The following is a 24337-nucleotide window of genomic DNA, read 5'->3' on the forward strand; positions in this document are numbered from 1 at the left end:
AACTTTACCCCTTGTTCTTGGCAGATCTGGGTTAGTCTTTCCAGCTGCTCATCTTGAATAACCTTTGCCTTCTCATATTGCTGAATCATCATCTCCATCTCCACTTTCACTGGAAGGACATAGGCTGGAAAACACAAACAAGCACTTAAAGTAACTCAGCTATGATTTGGTTTATTATCAGAGGGAAAACCTTTACAGATGTTTACAGGCCAAAGAATGTCACCCCTTTCACTTGCATCTAGAGAACTAGAGTATTTCTTATAGAAATAGCACTAGACTATTTCTTCTGGGGAAGAATTTCTAACATGTGAAATGCAGGTCATCAGCAGGGTCTAGATCTTGTTTGGTCAGGTCTCCATTTCCCTGGCTGATCTGAAATGCATCCTGCATGCTCTTCCAGCTTCTGCTGCACTAATACAGATCTTTTCCAGTGTTTACCATGGATTTGCTAAACTGCTGGGTAGGAGGATTTTCTGCTTAGAGTTAGGCCCATCCCCTCTAAACCTGAACAACATGGTTCCCTTAGGAGAAAAGCTATTCCAGAGCTCTAAGCATTTATTTCTTACCACAAAGTCTAGGAATTAAGTCCTTAATGGAAGTAGCAGACTAAGAAGGATATTTTAAAAAACAAAAAGGCATTTCTCTTCTATTGCTTTTCAAGCTACAGCCTAGTTTTCAATAGGTCTTCTGAATGCCTCTGGAAATTTTGCTCCTGTCATAACTATGGCAAACTCAGACTGATCAGCAAAGCTGTTCAACACATACTGCAATTCTTGATGTTTTCTGAAGCTACACAAGATCCTGAACTTTTCTTGTACACTTCAGTCAGAGGGCTACGACCTTTCCTCAACTCTGAATACAGAGTTTCCTGGGCATCTAAATCCAAAATAACAACTTGACTCTGATCTTTCACACATGAGCAAAGCGACCCTTCATTTATTCCTTTTCCACCTCTTTTCCCTGTAACCTGAACTGCCTACGCTGAAGTCGTCGCTTCCAGGCACAGTTACCAGTTCTGCCCTCTGCAGCCTTGACTTGTGCAAAACAATACCAATACACGCTTCATTATTATGCTGTACAGCACACCAGCATCGCAGAGAGCACCTTCAGCATGGAACCCCCATGGTAAGAAAATGCTGCTGGAATCTGACATAAAAATTGTATCACAGACAAGAACTTGGAAACGAAAGCCCCAAGACAGAGCTAGCTGTATGGAAATGGGGAGGGTGTAGCAGATATCAGAAAAACAGATTGGAAGCAATTATTTTGCAGAATCAGGAATGACATCTGGTGGCAAGAGACAGAAAGCAGGTCAGGGCATTTACTTTACAGGATAGGGGTTGTGAAGGTGCCTAAAGAAAAACAATCAATTATAAAGGCTCCTAGGGAACAGGAGATTCAGTCATGAACTTGAGACCTACTCTCCTCCATGGGAGTCATAACACTCTTCTGTTCAGTACTTCTAAAATGTAAGAAGGAGAATGATAGAAACAGTGGTGGCAAGCAATCTTTTCGTATTTTTAAAATCTCTTTTTTTCCCAGCCTGCCAGGTAATTCTTGGAGTCACAAATTAAATCACCACTCACCGTCAATGATCCTCTTCACTCTCCATATTCGTAGTGTGATAATAAGGCTGATAGCATCCCATGGGCTGCTGGGGCCATTAGCCACTGTTGAGGCCACCATTGGTGCCAAGGACAAGATTATGACAGCACCATCAAACACCTAGAGAGAAATCAGTTTTTTCAAACCCTTCCTAAAGATCATAACCCTGCCATTCCTGCTTGGGGTCTTGAAAGGCTCCCACTTTGCCCAAAAGAAATGTAATTATGGTACATTTTTTAAAGGGATATGAGAGGTGGCCAAGCCACAGAAAGGCTGCATCCTTTTTAGGTAGCACAACAGAATTCCTTAGTGCATTTTATGAGGTGAAGAGAGATAAACTGTGGTGGGAGGGCAGTGAGAGAGAAAGGTATTTGGAAATACTGGCCAAAATCCCCAAGCAGAAGTGATAGCCTAAATGCTATTACAGCCAAAGAGTTTTATTATCATTGGTATTTATTACCTGTTACTTGGCATAATGTCATCCCAAAAAAGGATACAGTCCCTGCCCATAGATCTTGCTGTCTAAATGAAGAGATCAAGAAGACAAGTAGAAAAAGATGGAGCAAAGAGACTTGATGGCTCTTGGCCACGTCCTGACTACACAACGTGTGTGGGAACGGCTGTGCATCAAGACAGAAAGACTCCCTGCTCTCACCTTTATTGGGCAGCTAGGTTTTCAAGGATTTTGACAACTGGGACTATTCAGAATGATTTGTATGACATTGGTTGCATTGGGATTAGATCAGAAAAGGCAATTGTGCAAAGTATTACACAGAAATGCATGAGTAAATACATTTCAGAGCAAACTGGCAATAGTGTTGTGTCTGTCCTACACTCGCCTAGCAGGGTAGAACAGAATACCACGTTCTCATTCCTACTGAGACCTTTCCCAGCTGCCAAAGATCATTGATTAATGGTTTGCATAAGAAGCCAGGACATAGTTTTTATAAGCACTATACATTCAGAATTGTGCATAACAATTCAGTGTACTGAAAAGAAACAGTTCTTACTGCCACCCTTTGATGGGCAGTGAACAATATCACTCCATTCCAAATTACCAAAATGAATTATCAGAAACTGCTGCATTTAGCCTGCATAATAAGGATCTCTGAATCAATAATTTAAGTTTCACTTCAGTGTTTTTAACAAAGCAAGTTAAAAGGTTTGCAACTTTATTGCAAGCCTTTAGACTCACTTAAGCTCTGAGAAAGCCCAGATTTTTTTCTGGTGCTTCCTGTGCAGTATTAGTTTATCAGACAGTATCAAAAAAGAGCTTTTCATTTTCCTGATCTCCAGATTTCTGCTCAGATTGTGATTGTGTGTTACTTATAACACATGTATTTCCTTATCTGCCTCTGCAACAGTATGCACATTCTACCTAATTTTTAATTTGTGCTACAAATTACAGTGTTTATCATAATTCAATTTAATTAAAAATTATTTCACAATAAAATTGGGGGGAGTTGCCAAACCAGTATTTTCCATCAGAAAACTACACTCAATTTTTCAACCAGTTCTAATTTCAACTTGATTACAGGAATGGGGTTACACAAGTCACATGACAATTTTTACTCATATTGCTCAATATCTCAGGGTAACAGTATCAACAGTTAAGACTAGCACAGGTCTAACAACAAAATAAATAGACACAAAGTGCAAAAATGCCACAATCCCTCCCTTAATAAAATATTTCCAAATATTGCACTCTTCTGAGTCTCCCTCAGAAAAAGGGACTGCAACATACAGCTACGTATACATGCATATAATGGGAAAAATGTGCATATTTATGCAAGTTAAAAGATATTGTATTGCATCAGGTCTATAACAAAGCCATCCAAAGCCGTTCTTAATATTCTTACTGTGTCTGCCTGGAAAATGGTACAAAAAGTATGAGTGCTTACCTCTATTTTGTTTTCAATGTAATCCCATATGCCGAGGACCACAATCCTCAAAATAGTCTAGTAAAATAGATTAGGGGGAAAAAAAAGATAAAGAATGTTATTGTAATTTTAGATAAACATTTAGTTCTTTATCTAATTAAAGGATCATTTTTTTGTCTTACTTAACCATTATGCATTTCTTCTGAATAATAATGAGGATCTAGAAATAGCTACACTTCTATACTATAAAAGCAGGTATTGCTTTCCAACCATTATATTGACTCAGTGAAACTTCCATAAGCAAGTTCAAATGTTTATCAGCCTTTCCATCCTCCAAAAATTTTGCTTTTAGACTTGTGAGATTTAGATCACCAAGCCACCCGACCCTCCTGACCCAAGCCTATATAACATCCACTGTGGGGCCCCCTCAGTTGGAATGGGAGAAGATTCTCTTCTCTTGCCATCTTTGATATGCCAGTGCTTACTATTTTCTAACAGAAGAGGCACTGTCCCCTCTTGATGCCTAAAGATACTGATATTTCATCAATCTGAAGAGCAGAGGCTCTTATTCTCCCCCTCTGGCTGTTGTCTTATTATAAAATCCCAGAAAGTCATAGGATAAGGGAGAAAAATATCTCTGTGATCCTCCTCTATGAAGCAAAACTGCTGTAAGTAGCATCGGTAGCTAGAAAAGAAGAATAAAGAGCGCAGAATGAACCAATGGTGAATTCCCATTAAAAAAATCCAATGGCATCTTTCCTAATTTTTAAGCCAGTTTTGAGAAGATGCAATTAAAAAAAATATCAATCAGCCAGCTAATGATTGAAATTGAATTCACATAAATGCATAACTGGTAGGGATGTTTTCTGCCAACAGCAACATCAAGGTTAGATTTTGACAGACCCTACAGACGCGAAGAGGCTAACTGCAGCTATGTGTCTTGCAAAGAAGACCAAAATGCTACTTTCTCCACTAAAGAACAGTACTAATGACAGAGAGCTCAGCAGGCCTGTGTGTGAGGGGTGACATGCCAAGAACTGTGCAGAAAAAAGCAAGTGACTGTGATGAATATATGTATCTCCTCTTCATTACAAATACAGATACATTAAATCCCAACCGACTCCGAATTTATGCCAAACGCAGCAGCACTAACTAATCGCAGAACAACACTGGATTTTTCAGTACTGTTCCTCTGCATGGTTTTGCCAAACCCCGTGAGCCCAATTGCCTCACTTGGCCTGGGATGACTATGCTGAGCTCTACCTTGGCACTCCAAACCTGGATAACAACACTTAATCCTGTTTTGCAGAGGGAGACATTGCTGTGGGAGATATGGTGCTTTCAGAGCCCAGCCTCATACCATCAACGAGCAGGAAAGTGAACCAGCCGACGCTTACTCAGAAATGGCGTATGTGAAACATTGGCCAAGTCTGGCTGAGAAAGGGAGTCACTAGCCAGAAGAGAAAATGCAGTGCACTTTTTCCTCTACCAAAAATTATGAGACTACGTAGACACAAAACCCAGCTAATACTGCTGATCTGTATTCCTAAAAAGAACATTTTACTTCCAAAGCATTTTACAAATACAACAAAGGAATAAGGCTCACAGCAATTTCCTGATTAACCTGTATGCTCGAGGTTTGCATGTGGAGGAAGAGACGGATCAGTAGCTCCTCAAATCCCTTAGTGATTCCAAATTCGCCAGCATGATGTAAGTGCAAGGTGTAAGTCACATGCTGCTGTACAACCAAGGCACTCCTGCAGCCTAAACGCAGCCCCTGAGCAGCATACTTCCAGACTAAAGCATCCCAGCTCCTCTGCAAGCACCTCCCTCACTCCCCATTGAGAAGCTGCACAAAATGCTTAAGGACAAGTCATTCATGAGCCCGTAAGTTCAGCTATACGAGTTAAGCTGGGGTCCACCACAACAAGTTCCACAGCAGGCAGCCATCGGGAAATGCATGAGGAAAAACAGTACCTTCTTTAAAGACTGGGATGCTACCCTTCCTACAGCCACCCTGTTGACAGCATAGAGAAATCTGGCTCATTTTCTTCCATGCTTAGGCAGCATTTATTAAGTGCTAGGTCAATAAGCAACTAACTAAAGGATGGCTGAACAGTTAACACCTTTACAGTAACTGATGGTAAAAATCTTTCTTCCTTTGGACAACTGTGCACAAAGGTATTTCCACTGAAATAATAAGGCATATCTGCACAAAGAAAATAGAAACTCAGTCTCACAACCCTAAACACGATTTAACATGGGGCCGTTGAGGGAACATAAAAAAGGATTTTCCTTTCTGCCTTTTTTAATTCCTCACTGCAGTGTTTAAATCAGACTGTGCTATTGTCATATTAATGGGTCTGAGCAGTTCCAAGGGCTGGAAGCTAGCACAAATGTTTTCATTTTCAGTCTGCTGATGTGAATCAGCGCAAGTCAGCAATGACTGGAAGTCTACTCGGCAGACATTTAATGCAGTAATGGTTGTTGCTACTACCTCTAGAACATAGGCTCCTCCTCACAAAAAAACGCCTTAATGACAAGCATCTTTGCTCTCAGCTAGAGCAGACACACTGTAGGAAGGGAGAGCGTGAGGGCAGAATGAACACAGCTCCCCATCCAAGAGACACTCTTCAGAACGAACTGGGCACAACTAAGGTTTAAGCTTTAAAAACATTTGTTCTGTATGGAAGGTCTTAAAGCTATGCACCAGCATTGTCACTCTTAACAAAAAAACTCCCATCACCACTGAAGTGACAAAAGCCACATAAGACAGCTTTTCCTTGGTGCCTGGGGGGAACCGGCTGCCCCAAGAAAGTAGCATGAGTCACAGACTGCGTGCATCTGGAGACACAGGTGCCATACGCTTACTGCTCACTGGCCAATCTTCCCTAGTGGCAACTCCAAACTAGGTTTAGCTTTCTCTACTCGCCCTTTGTACAAAGCACAAGGTCACATCTGCTGCTGCTGTCATAACTCTCACCCAGAGGAGTCTGAACCAAGCAAATTTGGACTTCACTGGGCAAATCTCCCTGACTGTTCAATATAATAAATACTTCGACTAAAATCAAAGCATTGGTGTTACTTACAAACAACATTTTATTATTTTTCCTAAGCAAAGATATCTTTCAAATAGATATTGCATTTGCTTGTGTACTTTCTCTGTACAGAATTTTAAAAATGAGAATCTATAGCAAAATCTGAAAAAAGAAACAGAAATTAATAATCCAGAAAACTTCCTATGCACTGTACATGGACCAAACTGAAAAATGCACATGAATTGGAAGAGAATTGCAACTGTAACACTCATCACAGACAAAACATAAAAGTGTTACTCGCAACTCTACCATATATAGACACAAGAATCTACAAGAAATAGAGAAAAAATGGAGAAGCACTGCTGCTTCCTACTGATGTGCAGGCATTTTTCAGCACTGTAGCAAATGCACACACATAGTTTTGCATTACACTACAGGCATTCTGCATTTTTGGACACACAGATTTGAAAGCAAATGTTAAATATCAGTGTGAGTACTTTTCTGTTAAAGGCTACTGCTAGCTTGGTTTTTTGTACTTGAGAAAGAACGCTTTAATGTTTCTTCACTGCATATCTTTTAATTAGAAAGTCCTTAACATATATATTTTTTTAGTTATATCAGAAATACATTTTTCATTTTGAGTAAAGCTAAATTATTACATAAAAGTCTGTCCAGTGCACTAATAAAAGGTAAGTGACTGAACACTTCTGTTAACTTAAGTTGGAGTAAAACCAGATTAAAGTAAAATTTTAAACCATTTTTCAGACAGAAATGTAATTTCGAAGTTGACAGTGTCCCTTGGTGACACACAGTTGATTGCACAACATTAACTGTACGCAGTGAAGTTTATGAAATGTGTGATGCTGCAGGTTTTCTCTCTCATTTTGTAGGGAAACCTGGCCAAGTCCTTTGCTGAGCCAGCCGTGTGAATTCCCACAATCTGCATGAGCTAGCTACATTTGTCAGCCGACTGCAATGTACATTAGGTAATTTTAAATACTTTTTTGCTTGCACAGTTAATATACAATTTACTACTCAGTGACTCATTGTGCCAAATTCGTCTAGAAAAGAGGAGGCTGAGGGGAGACCTTATCGCTTTCTACAGCTACCTGAAGGGGGCTGTAGTGAGGTGGGTGCTGGTCTCTTCTCTCGGGTGGCTGGAGATAGGACGGGAGGAGATGGCCTCAAGTTGCAGCAAGGGAGATTTAGGTTAGATATTAGGAAAAAATTTTTACTGAGAGGGTTGTCAAACATTGGAATGGGCTGCCCAGGGAAGTGGTTGAGTCACCGTCCCTGGAGATATTCAAAAAGCGAGTGGACAGGGTACTTCAGGACCTGGTTTAGTGGGCATGGTTAATGGTTGGACTCGATGATCTTGAAGGCCTTTTCCAACCTAAATGATTCTATGATCTGTAGTGTGAAGAAATCAAAAGGAGGCAGCACAGGAGGTGAAGCTGGCCCACGAGGTTTAGCTAACAGCAAAGGAAAGCAACTCTGCATTTCGAGATAGGGTAGTGATTGTACAAGAGCTAGACAGGATGGAGTGGGATGGAGAGGGTGTCTTTAAAAGAGCCCTTCCTTCCACTGCCACAAAACTAATCTATCTGTTGCAGTGCGTCTGTACCTCTAGCTTGTACAGAAACTCCAAAGATCAAGCTTCTGCCTTTTGGATGTGTCTTGTAGGACCAAATATTTATTGAAATCTTTCCCAGAAAGAACACCTTGTACCCAATCTGTAATTTATAGCCTCTCTGGTTTGGGTCACTCCACAGAGGCCCTAGCTCATTCACTGCTTAAAAGAACCTTCTTTTGCCATCTTCTGGTGTACCTGCCCTGAGATACTGCATTAGCAGTTCTAGCACACACTATCCCCAGGCCACCAGAGCACAGAGGAATGTGTTAGCATCTTTGAACTGAGGCATCCTTCTGTTTTCAGTGCATTTGCATCCTCCTCACATGGTTTCTCTTCAGTCAAGGCTCTGCAAGGAAACATATAACTACTCACCTCACCTACTACACAGTACAAAACATTCCCCGTCTACTGCGCTCGTTAACTGCTGTGGCTCGATTAGCACATGTGGTCACATAGAAATAATTAACTGCAAAAGCTTGGTGACACTAATAGACATGAACGCAGTATATTCTTTTTCACTACCACCAATACTATTATGGTATCATATACGCACCTTTGCGTAAACACTGCAGTTCTATTTGTTCTTATCTTCTCCCATATTTGTTCTTAGAATATGGAGAAAAAGAATTAATTCTAAACTGACAACTCTGGTTATATTTGAAAGGGCTTTTCAGGAATATAAATGGCTTACTAGAGACACAGTATACTACCATCAGGTAAATGCAGATTGGATAGAAAACTGGTCTTAAGCAACCCTGCATCAGAAGTTCCCCCTGGGCACGATTACACTAGCACTAATTCTTATCTTTGAAATGCACCGTGTAGAAGGTGCTGGACTGTCACTATGAAGAGATGAAAGCACAGATGAAGCACTGATAGAGCACATCATATAAGTCAGGTATATTCTTGGAAATGAAGTGGGCAGACTGGCATTTCAGGAGGGTGCCTGACTAAATTCCTAGACGTCTACAAAACCATTTTCCCTGGTAACTACTATTTTGTGAAGCAAGAAGAGTGGTTAGAAAAGAAATTTCACAGTGTATTAATTTTCTTACACACTAGCAAAGAAGGAAGCTTAAATATACCTTTATAAATTATATTAGTATATAAAATCCATATCTTTATTCCTAGATAACCCCTAATCAATCCCCTTAAAAATCGAAACATACACAGTCAGCAATGCAGTGCGTTTATGTACCATGAGAAAAGTTGTGTGTGCATGGAATGAAAGTAAACATCCAGAAAAGAAGCCTCAGCTTATGGAAGAAATACAGAATTAGTAGAAGATTATTATCTTTCTGCTCAGCTGTTTGAAGCTCACAAAAAAAAAACCGTAATAAAAGATAACTGATTTGTCTAATATAAAATTATGAATGTTATGAAACATGTATATGGGAAAGGCATTATTTTCTCATAGTCCTGTCAGTTGGGATGTTTTTCCTTTTTAACAGAACCCTAATAGTACGGTCTTCCTTAGGAGGTTTTATTCCTTCCAAGGACTGCTATTAACAAGGAGTAAAGTGTCAGACTACTGCAAACACTTCCTCTTAACATATAGGATGAAGAAAGTCTTTGGGGTTTTTTTCCCTCCTAAAAGTGAAAATCCAAAATGCACTTGTGAGCCATAGCTAATAAAACAAATTCTTTTGCAGCTAGGACCCCAGACTTACTCTACTCAATTTGAGAACTCATTTCTTCGACACAGATACAGGAAAAAAGTTGCAATTCTGCAATTGCCTAACTTTAAGCACATCAGAAGACTTGGTTACTCCCAGGGAAACACTCAAGTGCTGAAAGCTAGCAGAATGCCTGAGTGCTTGGCTGACTGAAGCACATACAGAGCAATGCAAAAAACTAATATCAAGAACTCAATTCTTGCACGCAAACAGTCTCACCAATCTTAGTGGAAAAGCAGAACTGAACAACAGCTACAGAATCAAATATTTGTGGCAATGTGATAAGACTATTAAAATATAAGCAGACTCCAATCCACTTACCAAAACACTGTGACATTCCCCATCTTCCTTTTCTCAGCCAACTATTACCAAGGCTGAAATTGCCCTCTTGATAGGGTGCAACCCCGGCCTTGCCTTGCTGTTGGTACTGGGGTTTCCACCCCCCAGTGTCTTTCTCTTCTCTTCTGTCTTAACATCTGGGTAACATTTGGTGCACAGACAATCATAGTGATGTATGTAAACAGAGACAAACATACACAATCATCACCACTAGTAAATCCTGTTCAAATACTTGGAAAAAAGCAAAAAGAGCTGATGTGCACACTTCACTTGAATAAGGATATTTTAATGTTGAAAAGTCACAGACAGTGACAGAGAATATAAAATTAACAGAGTGCAATAAATTCCTTTAAGGCTTGTAACTATAACACAAGCGTAGAGAGACCAGGAAGATGCTGTGAGATTAACTACTTAATTTTGTTGGCAGCTGTTCTGCTGGCATTTGCTAGCTGCTGGCATGTTTGTCCCCTTCATTTTAACCAAGCAGAAAACCAGCGCCTGTTTAACTCCAACATGATAGGACTGTAATTACTTGCAACGCTTCTGTAGCACCAGCTTTTAGTCAGTCATATTCTTCCAAAACATTCAGATTTTGTGCTGAAAGTTTTCTGGTTTTTAACTACTCTTTTGCAACTTCATATTATTTGTTCTCCAAGTCTCAGTTGAGGCCTTTCTGAAGAACTGTGTATCCACACTTACAACTAATGGGAACCAAACTACAGAATAAATAATAAACATCCAAACTTAGGACATGGTACTTGCTATGGGAACAACCCTTTCTAAACACCAGAAACCCTGAATACTTGCTTTGAGGAAAAAGGCACTGACTGAAAAACTAATCAATCCTCAGCAGTTGCCTGTTACATCCAGGCAACCTCATTAAATGTGCTCATCTCTGGAAAATCATCCTGGCACGAATAGTCACAGACTGCAAAATCTCACTACAACACACAATCTTCCCAACAAATAATTCCAAACAAAGATAGCTGACTCATGTTATTGGGAATCAGAGGGCAAAAAATCCCCTGAAGGCACCAAAAGAGTAAATAAAATTAAGATGGATGAAAAAAAAAAAATGTGATCTGCAATTTTTGCAATATTTCATAGCCTCTTGAAAAATCAGGTTTTGGTTTGGATGAGAAAAAATTAAACCATCTGTTCTTCCTCTGATGAGACACATTTCAACACAAACAGATGTGCTGCTGCTCATTAAACCAACCTGGCACAAGGCCAACCCCAGCAAGCCCAGTAGGAAAGGTACACCTTCATTCTCTTCCAGATCTGTGGTCTTAGAAGCACATCCAGTTGCTCTGTGGAGCCACCTCTGTTGCTTTAACCCAGTCAAGGGCTCTGAGCTGCCAAATGAACCAATATAAAAAAAAAAATCTACCCTCCTCTGTGCACCTTACATGGCTGCCTTGTGGCCTCATTTTTCTTTGGTGTAAATTCAAACCATAATCAAATAAGTGAAGGAAGATACTTTGGAAGACAGAAACAGATAATAAAGTGAGTGGTAAGAGGTTTATAAAAAATAAGAACAACAAGTAGACAAAGACAAGTAGTTCCAAATACCTAATACAGAGAGAAAGAGAAAAGCCAACACAGATCCAAAATTAAGATGGTGAGTCAGGCAACCAGTTTAGGCTCTGTGAAGTATTTTTTTTATTGTTTTCCTGCAAAACACTTATGAACCAGTTCATCCACTTCTGTGGGTACTCTGTGTCAGAAGAACTGAAACAACTAATTTCTTCCTTGAGACAGATGAGTACTGGCCTTGAGGATCTGTCTGCACTGCCACAACCAACCAACCAAAAACTGCCAGTGTATGAACTGAACTATGGAAGCAATACAGGAGCAAGGCACTGCATTCAGGATTTGAGAAGAGTGGTTGGTGGTACAAATGAATGAAAACAGAACTTCAGACTACACCCCAGCAGAAAGGAAGTTGAGGGGACCACAGGAAAACTTTTTTGTGGAACAAGCTCCAGAAAGCGACGAAGATCAGGTGAGCGTGCATGTGCAGCCATGCTGCTAGCAGCAGAGTTACAAGGTGATCCAGTTGGGATGCTCAGGATTACAGGCAGCTCCAGGGTGTTAATCCCCACTGAAGAAAGATTCTGGGGGAGAGGGGAAAGTACTTCTTTACTGGGAATGTACTCCATCTAGCAAACCCGAGTCTTCGAGAATTAGGATGTGCAATTCACAAAGGGAAGGCTCTGCAAAATTTTTTAATTGCTTAAAGATCCTTTTTTTTGGTCACTTTACATGTATCCTACAACCCACAATCACCGTCAAAAGGTGAAGACAGTAATTATATCTATTTGTGTAACTGCAGCACCAGAAGGCTAGGATGCAAAGCAGTCTTGAGACCCCTGCCTGTTATCAAGGAATCCTTTCAGAAAGTACCCACTGACGGTCTGGCAACACAAGCTAGAAAATACCTGTTATGAGTAGAAATACAAAGTAGAAATACAAAGTGATATATATTAATATTATATATTAATAGAACCATGAAAATAAGTGGTAGTATAATATGGTGAGTATGAATTCAACACAAGTGATCTATCAAATCATTTACAGATATCACGGCTCCTTGTTTTTTGATTTTTATTTTGTAACCTACACTTAAATTTACCACAGAGTGAAGACTTTAACATCTGTTTGGATGATGATATTTTCTCCTATGGAACTACAAACAAACCCTTTTAAATATTTAAATCCAAGCAGTCTTCCAAGTTAACAAACATAAAATATTTTTTTTGTGACAACACATTATGACCTGAAAAAATAGCCTTAAAAATATTTTTGGATATTTCAGGAGTAGTCTAAATGTCTCAATGCCAATGACTTCTTTTTGGAATAAAGTTGAAAACTACAACAGATTATCCCACTTTGGTCATTTGTTATACCATGACTACAGCCTCTTCCAATGCATACATTCATACAAATTTTTGCAAAGAAATTCACCATTTGTTTCATTCTCTTACTGTGTCTACATGCAGCCACCTAGAACATCTAAACTACCTACATAAATTGTGAGAGGAGATAATTCCATTCTTAAACCAAATCTTTTTGTAAAAAAAAAAACCAACCAAAAACCTGTGGATCTTTATTCCTGAGGAATATATCTTATTCCTATACCTTATACCCAGTAACACTGATAAAATTTCTGTGAGAACACATGGATGAAACTAGTCCTGTCCTGTGCCTGTAGTGATCTGGAGATGATTATTTGTTTTTGTAGTTTTCCAGTTATAATTTGTAAGACAGTATCTTCCATATTTCCTTGCCAATCCTAGACAACTGACAAACAGCACTAAACTAAACACAATTTTTTAGTTTGCTGAGTAGGAGCAGGAACTGTTAATTTTTTTTTTTTTCTTAAAGTTCACTGTGCTACGTTTATTCACAATCAAGTTACTGTTAAACTCTTGCTAATTCCAGTGACAGCATAAAAATACTTTGCAGTTCTGTATGTGCTGAAAGACTTTGATTATACATACCTCTGAAAAGAAAACAGACAGGATGACTAGGCTGATCCAGTGAATTATTCCTGCAAACTGTGAAGCACTTGAAACTGCAATTAACACAATACAATGAAGCATCATTATAGTAGTAGAATGCAACTTACGTTTAATATCATTAGTACTGCTACAACTTACATATGGGTAAAGCTTGCTTTCTTAAATTTTGTAATGGAAGTACCAGAAAGAGGATGGGATGTAATGGGACATGGAACTCCAGCCCTGTCAGCTGCTCACCCTAATTCAGGCCAGCATATTAGCAGCCACAGCAGCTGTTCATTGGAGCTTTTACACATAAAAAGCTGGTAAGCAATGACATATATATTTATATCTTTGATGCTCTGTCACTGCTCCATGTTCTCCGTGCACAGCTTTAGTACAAGATGTGTGACTAAATTCTCTATACCTAAAAATCCAGACTTAGAATTCTGTAAGGAAACAGAATGCTCTTCTATCCCCACGTTATTCCTTGTATTCAGACTTTGACAATTCAGCTCAGAAGATCAGTAATTTTCTGGAATGGGTGCTTAAGAACTAGTGCTCAAACTAGGCTTCAAAATACATTTCTGTCATCTAAATAAATAACCCAGGTAGGTAGACTTTTGTACAGCTCTCCGGATGTGGCATGAACAGCCACAACTGGCTCAGGATCTCATTCCTCTGAGAGTCAAGTTTGACTCTAGGAAAACCATAGTGAGAGAAGCAATAGAAAGAACCAATGTCATTGCTAATCGTTAATAAGATAAAATCTTAATGTATTAATTTTAAGGAGTTCATGAAATACCAGCAATTCTAATTTGTACAACAAACATAATGCGACTATTTTTATATAATCTATTTCAGGATACATGGCTATGATATGGACAGCTTTGTCTTTAAGCAAGTTCCTAGGAGAACACTCAAGAAAGTTACAGTAAATGAAATAAAATTCCAGTTTAAGTAATTGGTAAAGACACACAATTTTCTTTTGTAAGCGCTCTTTTTCATAAAGACAGTGACAATTAAAATCACTTATGTTCACTTCAAACTCCTCCATGAAAAGAAGTCTACAAAGGGTAAGTTAAAATGGTAATTTATGAAACTATGGATTCTACACACTAACTTCCCATGTAGGTTGTTGAGCCAGTTATTCCACTTTCAAAGTGGAATGACTTTGAACAAAAGTCCTTTCAGGAATTGACTGGCAGGAACACTCAGGAAAACTTATCTGAATTCATTAGAAGTATGATTTTACAGAGTACTAAAGCCTTGCATGGACACTCACTGGCATTAAATCAGGCTTTCATTTGATTCAACTTATTTTGCTTTAAGTAAAATGAAATAATCTCAGACAAATGAGCTTGCTGCAAGACTACACAAGAAGCTCTATGATATGGGTTACCATTATGGGCTTAAATGAATCTCCTGAAATCTGGAGGATTCCTTAGTAAGTAAACTCAACTGAAACTCTGTGATCAAAGTTCCTTTCATTGGTGACAAAACAAAGAAAGCTGAAAGGGTCCAGCATCTGAACTGCTGGCAACTCCTCTTCATTTCCTTATTCTGAACTTCAGAGTAGAAAAAATTCTCTCTTTACTTCAGGGTATCTTTGAATCTACCATCCCCACAGCAGACAGATTAAAATAGTCTGTGTGGTCTTGCAGTTTCAAAGAATTACTGTGTAACAGCAAAGTTTAAGGCAATGGATGACTGTGTGCATAGATGCGCAACACTGTGGCAGAATTAACTAAGTCCCAAGAACATATAGGGCATGCACTAAATAAACCATCTTATTTTAAAATTAAAACTGATTGAAATGGGAAGGGGAGGGGAGGGAAGGGATGTAGGAAGAAATCAGGCTACAAAGAAAACTGTTAGTATGAGCTGCCACTGGAACTCTCACAGCTGAGGCTTATCTGGGGATTCATGAGAGAGGTTTTGCTGTGGTGCAGCAGAGGAACTACTTAAAGATGAAACAAATGGGCAAAGTATAATATATTTAACTTTCCCAAGACACTGCCTCTATAGGGTGCCATAAAGAACAAGGAATAGAAACCATTTATAAGCTATTTTTCAAACAGCTGTCGATCGACAGACAAGGCTGCAGCTGCCCCTTAGTGGACAAAAAAGATATAGCAACCACGAATTTGGAAAGAATATTAATTTCTGATGCTGCACTAACTGTAGCAGAGTGCTGGACACACTGCCAGACAGCGTGCAATTAAATTGCCGGTAAAACAGTAAATTTGAAAAAAGCCTTCCAAACAGCAAGCTTTTGTACAAGAGCTGAATCACCAGTCCATAGACTGAATCTGGATATTTGCCAAAACACTCCCTTTAAAAAAAATACAGTGAAAACCTAAAAATAAAAATAGGAGTAGGGTCTTCTCCAAGAGGTGCTCATTCCTGCTCTGTGGTGGTTTGGTTACATCACTGGGATTCAGTCTGAGGCAAAGCACCTAAGTTATTCAGCTGCTTCTTTTATCTGGAACAGAATTTCACATTTTTTAGGCTTGCAAGCCTTTTTTCCCCCAAATTGTAGCTAAAAGCCAAAAAGTTCTGCTTTATTTCACATTTGCTTGTCTGGTGCTATGGGGGAGAAGTGAATGCAAATACAGATGCTTTTTAGTCATGAAGATGATGGTTCAGTACAAAATGTGGAGTACAGCCAACCTCAGTCTTCCTCTTCCCCCTTTCCCTCACTTTCATATCTCCTCAAAATGTACATCCAGGAGGGGAGGGATGAAGAATACATCCTGACAAACCCTGAGAGGCCATTACAGAAGCTTGTACTACCAGCACTTGCTTTCTGTGGATGTCATTCTTGATGATGATTTCCTGGCAGATACAAACTATACTGCTTCTGCAAGGAAAAGACAACAGACATGCAGCTCACTGCATGGCTTGGGCAAGCCCTGAACCCGTTCTTACTCAGGCACTGCTGCACCGCAATGTCCATTTTCTTTGCACAGCTATGCATGTATGCAGACAGGGCCCCAGTCCAGCAACCAAATGGACAGGAGCCAAGCTTTTCAGCCTCACAGTTTTCAGGAAGGCCTGATGCCTTTTACAGACATACCTGCTGTAGTTGATTGCAGAAGAAGAGCAATACTAAGATCATTTGCTGAGTTGCTTTCCCCCAAAACTACAGAGGACGAGGAAGGGACAGTATGGTCTATATTTCTAAGGAGTGGGGGTTGGAACCTGACATGACCCTCTTTTTGAAATGAGGTACAAGTGACTTAATATACATCTATTTCTGCATTTGCAAAACATCACAAGGTATTAAGATGTTATTTTGTTAATGCATGTGAAGAGCTTTGAAGATAAGACTAAAAAAGCTGATTACAGGACAGAGACATAGAATAAAATACCTATTATATGTCCTCTGCTTTCTGGGGTTTCTAATTCCAGCATGAATGCTTTATGCTAAAATACACTAAAAGGTCTCTGTCCTTTTCATGTGTGTGACCTACACATTTGCAAACATGGTCTCCATCACTGACACTGACAGTTTTGTGTATGAAAACTGCACAGTGCAACCAAAGGCTGCACTAAAAGTATGAGAGGAAAATGATGCTCACAAGATGTCACAGCCAAAGAAAACACCAGTTCAAAAAAAAAAAAAAAAAAAAGGAGGCTTCCTAAGTAATTATAGTCTATAACATCAGTTAGCAGTTGTTATTATGAACAATATCGAGTATCGGCAGTGATGTGCCAATAACATATCCTAATGCATTGGTTGATTTCATATAGCGTAAGGAATCCTGTAAAACTGTAATTACATTTTTGAAAAAAAAAAAAAAAAAAAAGGCCTAATGGCTTTTTAAAACCTTAATGTAAGTGACACACATTCTTCATATGACGCAACTTGCAATACTTGTATCAGCCCCACCAAGATAGCTTTTATCTGATAGAAAAAAAAATAAAAAATAGAAGGTATTCAGCTTAACAAAGGCAAGCAGCTTGATGGGTCGATTCATTAGTTAAAATGCAACATAGCAACACAGAGTGGAATGGGTCCTTTCTCAGGTGCTGAGAAAATCCATAGGGGCAGGGGCAGCCTCTGAAATAAACACCTATAGGTCACGCACAAGGTGTAAGCTGCAGAGCTACATGCACTAGACACATAGAGGAGGAATGATCCCTAAAACAAAGCCTTCTTTAGAAGAGTCTTCAGAAAATAAGTGGTAAGAAAGCAGGTGCTTCCAGAGAACAGCCTCCAAAATTGTGGTAAAAATCTAAGAGAAATCAACAGAAACAGTTTTTAAACTCTTTGGCTCTACAGAAAATGACAATTCTCCACATAAACAGAAAGATATGGCACCTCAATGAATGTTGTTGAAAGCTTATTCCTCATTCAATTTTTAAGGACTTACACCCGTAATTATCATTCCTGACTTTTTTTTTTTTTTGAAAGCAGCAGACTTGTCCAAATCCTGGGCTTCCTCATCCAAAATGGTAAGTCACCAGAGACTACAGAAAATAACAAGTGTAACGGAGCGGCCATGCTCAGAACAGTGTGTGCAGTATGGACAGGGGTGTATATGGTGCGCACAAGCGTGGAGAGACAGCTTAGTCATTTATTCATCTTATAGGATTTATAAAATGGCTGCAATTATCAATAAAGTCCCCTAAAGTAATCTTAATACAATTGCAATACCTAAACCTTTACAGTGAAATCTAACTGCACTAGTATCAATTGAGAAATCACAAAAATAAAAGGACTTCAGCAGAATAAAAAGTTTGTTTGTTCAGTTTAAAGTTGCCATAGAAGGTACCAGACCATGGCTCTTTCATGCTATGTATTCTTGCATTTATGGGATTGAACCCCATCACTGTCATTTCAACATATTTGAGATTGTATGGAGATACTAGAGGTTGTGCTCTTCAACATTTAGCATAGAGAAAAACATAGCTAGTATTTGTGTTCATGTCAGCTTTGTATCATAAAAGAAAAAAAAAAAAAGGCGGGGGGGGAATGGAAGAAAAGAGCAATAGAAGAAAAAAAGATGAATTAGGAAGCAAAACAGCAGCATTACAATTTCCATTGTGGAACCTGTGTAGAGTGAATTCAGATAAAGCAAAACTCCATTTAAGCTACTATTTGACTCCCAGTGTATTAGCAAAGTAGAATGAAAATCTGTATCATTTCAGTATATTACAAGATAGAAAACCATAATTTTAATTCCTACTCACCTCAGTAGAAGTAAATCAATAATAGAGATAGCACCAAATAGCCTAGCAAGTTCATAATTTCTGTCTATCCACATGCATGTGGAAAGTATCAGAGATTTATGATGCACAAATGATCTTTCTTCTGTGTATACGCAGCATGTCTGTAAAGGACAGACCTTTTCAAGTGTTAATGACAATATGTGCTGATCTCTGCATGTACACTCTGCTTGTATCCTTTGAAAAATTTGTCCTATACTGAATTTGGCCAGCAAAATAAGGAAAAGACTGACTTCACTATACCAGGGTTCCACAAAAACACATTTCTTACCTAGCCTAGTAATCATTTAAGTGGTAGGAAAAGAAAATCCCCACCATCCTCCCCCCTTCAAAAACCTCCCAGCAAGTTAAGCCTTTATTTCATCAAAATTAAAAAAAAAAAATAAATAAAAAAATAAAATTAAAAAAAAAAAATCCTCCTACTCACACTGGAGAAGCTTTATATCTATTAGGAGTTCCAGAGTCAGAAGAATCACCACCAATACTACACAGGCTACCAGGAAACTGTTGAGACTTGCACTGAGCAAAAATACCTGCCACACAGCTGCTCGTCTCCCACAGCACGGTTTTAGCCAGTTAGATCTAAGGAAATAAAATTAAGAGGAAAAACAAGAAAAGAAAAGAAGAAGTAGTGAAAAAGGAAAAGAGCTAAAAAGCTGTGAACTCAAAATTACAAGTTCTGCTGTAATGAATACACTCAATAATGTACAAAGACTTTGCAAAACTCACTTTTATTGGTTTCTTTACCAAGAAAAAGACTTCACAAAAAACTTCACCCTGGGGATCTTGTGTGTCTCTCCAACCCTCTGGAACGTACTGGTGTTCAAGTGCCTTCTAATGCACTAATGCAACCCTAATTATCACACATGCTTTTCTACTTTCTTCCTGTCTTACTATCTTTCATGTGTTTTTACTTTGACATACATGCTGCATTCACTTATCTATGAGTACCAAGGCATAAAAGGACTCTGCTATTAGGTTAGAAGCTAATGATGGTTTTTAAGAATTTCTCTGCTGTTCAATTCTATGGTTGTGCACCTTTATCCCTGTTCTAGTATGAGACAAATCAGACAAGAGCTGCCAAATTTTGTTTGCAACTATCAGTCCATGACATCATGGAAAAGAACAATAGGAATCTGGAAAACACCAAAGAATAAGCTCAGTGACTCCACAGCTACACCTATACTAGCAAGTATACACAACCTGGCAAAGTGTCCAGCCACTGGCCAAGGCTGTCTAGCTTGTCTATTTGTCTAACTCTCACCAATCTGCTTGTCGACCAGGCCAAAAAGGACTTTCCCAGGGTTTGGGGTAGCACAGTTTTGGGGACAGCATGTGCCAGGGACTGCTCGCAAACCTAGTTTAGATGAGGTCACCTTGTTTTGGAGGAAAAAGAAGGTTTAGGCAAAATGAAGAGAGCTGTGAGGAAGCTACAAGTTGCAGAACTCTCAGAGGAAGTTGATGTATCAGTAAATGTTGCACTAGTATTGTGCTAATGCAGATACATGTTTTCAAGTGTGTTGTTAAAAGATTAATTGTTTTCTTTTGAAAATACTTGTAATAGGAATAACAGTAGCATGGACTTCACAAGCATAAAGCCCATCCTGATACTTTTTTTTTCTCCTAAAATCCCCCCCCTAGTTTCACTTTGATACAATATTGTATCATTCCTCATCACAGTGTTTTGTAATATTCTTATTCTGGCCCACCTCTGAAAGTTCTGATGCTTGCCTGACACTTTGTATTTTCAAAGCACTGTAACTACACATTAGCTAATAAAGAGCTAGCATGATTTATTAACTAGGGTTTAAGAAGCTGCAAGCATACAGAAGTGTGGTGCAGTAACCACACTGTCTGAACTTAAAATACCAATACACAGAAATCAAGAAGATATGATACTGATTAGTTCCAAATAAACAGGTCTAGACTCAATAACTCATGTTCTAATCAAACACTTGGAAAAACATCACAAAACATTCCTTGCAATACCCACACTCAAAAACGAGGGAGAAAGTGATGCTAAGCAGCGTTCAGAGACTTGACACTTTCAAGCAACTTCTCAGAATTAAGCATATCAACTAAATACTTGTACTCAGATTGCTTGATTACCTGACTGTAAAAGACCTCCTCAACTGACTCTTAAAACTTCAGAGAAGATTTGACAAGTGTTACTGTCAGGAACTTGCCCTTACTTTAACTTTGTTACGGTTCTAGCCTGAATACAGAATGCACTAGATTTCAAAAGGGTGTAAAACACAAGGGAAAAATGGCATTGGGACAGGACCTTTTTGCAGACTTGATCTTTCAATGGTTTTTATTTTACATCATCTCAAAACAGGATAACTTGTCTTTACTGCAGCTGTTATTTTGTGTTTTGTTTGGGGGTTTTTTTTTTCACCTCTTTCTAAAAATTATGCTAGGTAATGACTCTATTTAAGTAGAACAGTTTTTAGTTCTATTCTCTTCCTACATTTATCTTCCCTTTTCCAAAAAGACCCGTTTTGCCAGCATTTTAATATTGGAGGGCAGATTTTCCTCTTTCCTGTTCTCAGAATGATCAGTAGAGGGCCTAAGTACATTCCTTTAAAAGCTCTACATAGTTGAGATTTTCAAATATACCAAATGTACCAGTAAGAATAAATCAACTATGATAGCACACATTACATATAGCCATGACAATCATTACTCAAGCTAATCATTACTTATAGAATGCTAAAGAACGTGGAGTTATTCTGTCTGTACAGTACTAATGTTCCACTGATTCCAAAAAGCTTCTCAATGAAACTATCAATTTACAATTGGAAAAGCAATCAACTTAGGAGGTCAAGTGCAGATCACCTGCATGTTTACAGATATCACTCATAGAATATACAAATTGATTTTTCAAAGACACAAAAGTGTTTTGAAATTTAAGCACTGAAAACCCACCTTCAGTTTCATATCTTAATTTATTACACCAAGGTGCATTTGTTCAACATTTGTCCTGTGAATGGACAGTGATTGGCACCTTCACATCACTGCCTGGTAGACCACTTCCCAGACCTCCTCCAAGTCCTCTGAATCCACTGACATGAACAATCAGATTGTGCTCTAAAAGGAGCACTGGGCAGTTTCTTTCCTGGGTGCTGCTTAGCAAGCTCATTCCCTGCTACTTGTACACCTCTTTACAGTGGAGTCCTGATCTTGCCTTCAGTTGGGGGTTTTTGGGGTGGGGGGGGTGGGGTTTGGTTTTTGTTTGTTTGTTTTTTTACTTCTTACCTCTTGTAAAGAATGGACATAAATAATAAAAGGAACTACAATCCAACTAGAAACATATTTAGATAAACCTGTTAACATGCTAACCACACTGACTCCTCATACACAAGTCTTCTCATCTCCTTCAACCCTGTAACCTGTCTCAGTAGAGCAGTATCTCTCCCTGCTGATTTGTAAGGGCTCATCCATTCAACAGATGAGAAATCTGGTATTAGAGAAAAACAAAACCCTACCAGAATTAGTGTGGGTTTAAACTTACCTTCCAAATCCTGGCCATTTCCCCCACAATACTGCAAAGCTACACTAAGTTTAAAGCTCAGATCAGAAACTCAGCTACACAAACCTTTAAAAAAAGAAAGTTAATTTGCACAGCTCATAAATTTATGATGCAATTGCATTCTACCAATATACAAGTAAAACACCTTTTTCCCCTCACTCCAGACAAAAAAAAGAAAAAAGAAAAAAGTGCCCTATTTTGTTCAGAGAACAAGTACAACTCTTTTGGTGTCCTGTATTGTCTGTGGATGCCATGCACTACAGGGATACACGTAAAGTATGACTTAGGGCAACTTTACTGTATGACTTCAAACAGGTTCATTAGGTACCTCAGTTGCTCCATCTCTACAACAGGAATATTATTTACCTTTCTTATAATGCCTGGATGAAGTAAATAAAAGTACAGCATGGGAATTTCTTCGTTGATGGTGATAAAAGGCTGTAAATTTTTGTTATGAAACATTAAAATATATTTAGTGGAATTTTACCAGGGGTAATTCTTTTTAAAGATACTTTCACACATGGCTTTGTGGAAAACCAATCTGTCATCACCAATGCTAGTTTTATTAATAAACAGCTTGGAAAAAAGAACATAAGGCAAAACTGGGAAAGGTTTAACATATTTATTTGGTAAGGAACCACTACAAACAATTTGTTCAAGCTGTTAACAGCTGTCACTGTTTCTATTTTCTGGTCTTCCAAACAAATACCCTAAAATCTGCATTGTATCTTACCCTGTCTTTTTTTTTTTTTCTTCTTTTGGCTGAACAGCAAGTGTTTGCATTTCACAAGATGGCTATGATCAGAAAACAGAAGGATGGATGAGATCCAATCACTATCTGAAGGAGTAGAAAGGCCATGGTCAGGAAGTGACAGGAACACAGAAAGGCTAAGTAACAATACAAAATCTGGCTGGGACAAAACAGACAGCAGAGCCTCACAGCAGGCTACAGGTAGCAGCTGGAGGCCTTGAGCAACTCCAAGGAACAGAGAGAGCTCTGCACTCCTTTCCTGGACTTCTCCTACAAGCTTAGTTTAACTACAGAAGCTTAACTATTGAGTGCATCCTCATCCTTTTTTTCCCTAAAAGTTTTACTATTTCAAACCCCATGACATTCCTTGGAGGACTGCTGCAAAACTCTGTTGCTCAAATGGCAAGAAAGATTCGCCCAGTTTTCTGCCTAAACTCACACACAGCCAGTTAATACATATTTGCTTTTGTGCCAATATTGTTCATTAGCTTGATTAGTTCTTTTCCCTTGCTGGCATTTTTTCCATGATGCATTTATACACAGCAATGGCATCCACTCCTGTAATTTAATTGAAGCCCGTGCTTTTTGTAAAACAGACACTCAGTTTCTCTAACTGTCCTAGTAGTCTCTTCTGCATGTGAATACAGACAACTAGAGCAGTACATATTATTTTGGAACAGGTTTAATTACATGAACGCTTCCCAGCTCTATCTGAAGTACTTTATACTTTCTAGGATCATTTATGCCTTCTATAGGTGTATATCACACTGTTTGCTCACAGATATCCTGTGATTACCTGGTGTATTACTCCTCTCATTAGAAAATCGCTTACTAGGCTTTTCCTTTTTGTGCTAAGGTCTTTACCAAAATATTAACATCATGCTCAAAAACAACCTTTAATAAATATAAGAACAGGTATCCTAGGTCAGAACAAAGGCTTGGTATCCTGTCTCCAATAGTGGCCACAAGCAGGTGTCTCAAGATGAATAAGAACACAGCCAACTTATAAAACTTCCCCTTAAAACTCTCACAGCATCCAACTAATCTTCGGCTTGGTGACTTCCTGAGACAGATGTGGTTTCTCAGATTCTACTTAGCAACCTTCAATGAATTTCTCTTCCACAAACTTATCCAACGTTCCCTTA

General features: G+C 38.8%; 1 protein-coding gene across 4 annotated transcripts in view; it reads right to left on the minus strand.

Annotated features, from left to right (window-relative positions):
- TMEM266 (transmembrane protein 266) overlaps positions 1-24337 on the minus strand; it is a 90956-nt gene that overhangs the window by 28843 nt on the left and 37776 nt on the right. For all 4 annotated transcript variants that reach the window (XM_049811473.1, XM_049811474.1, XM_049811475.1 and 1 more), the window contains 5 exons: positions 19337-19491; positions 13675-13748; positions 3507-3563; positions 1587-1725; positions 9-124 (listed from right to left, as the gene is read on the minus strand). In XM_049811473.1, coding sequence (XP_049667430.1) covers positions 9-124; positions 1587-1725; positions 3507-3563; positions 13675-13748; positions 19337-19491 — 541 coding nt within the window. The remainder of the gene's footprint in view (positions 1-8; positions 125-1586; positions 1726-3506; positions 3564-13674; positions 13749-19336; positions 19492-24337) is intronic.

Source organism: Accipiter gentilis, chromosome 10 (assembly GCF_929443795.1).
Source record: "Accipiter gentilis chromosome 10, bAccGen1.1, whole genome shotgun sequence".
In the NCBI taxonomy this organism is placed as follows: domain Eukaryota; kingdom Metazoa; phylum Chordata; class Aves; order Accipitriformes; family Accipitridae; genus Astur; species Astur gentilis.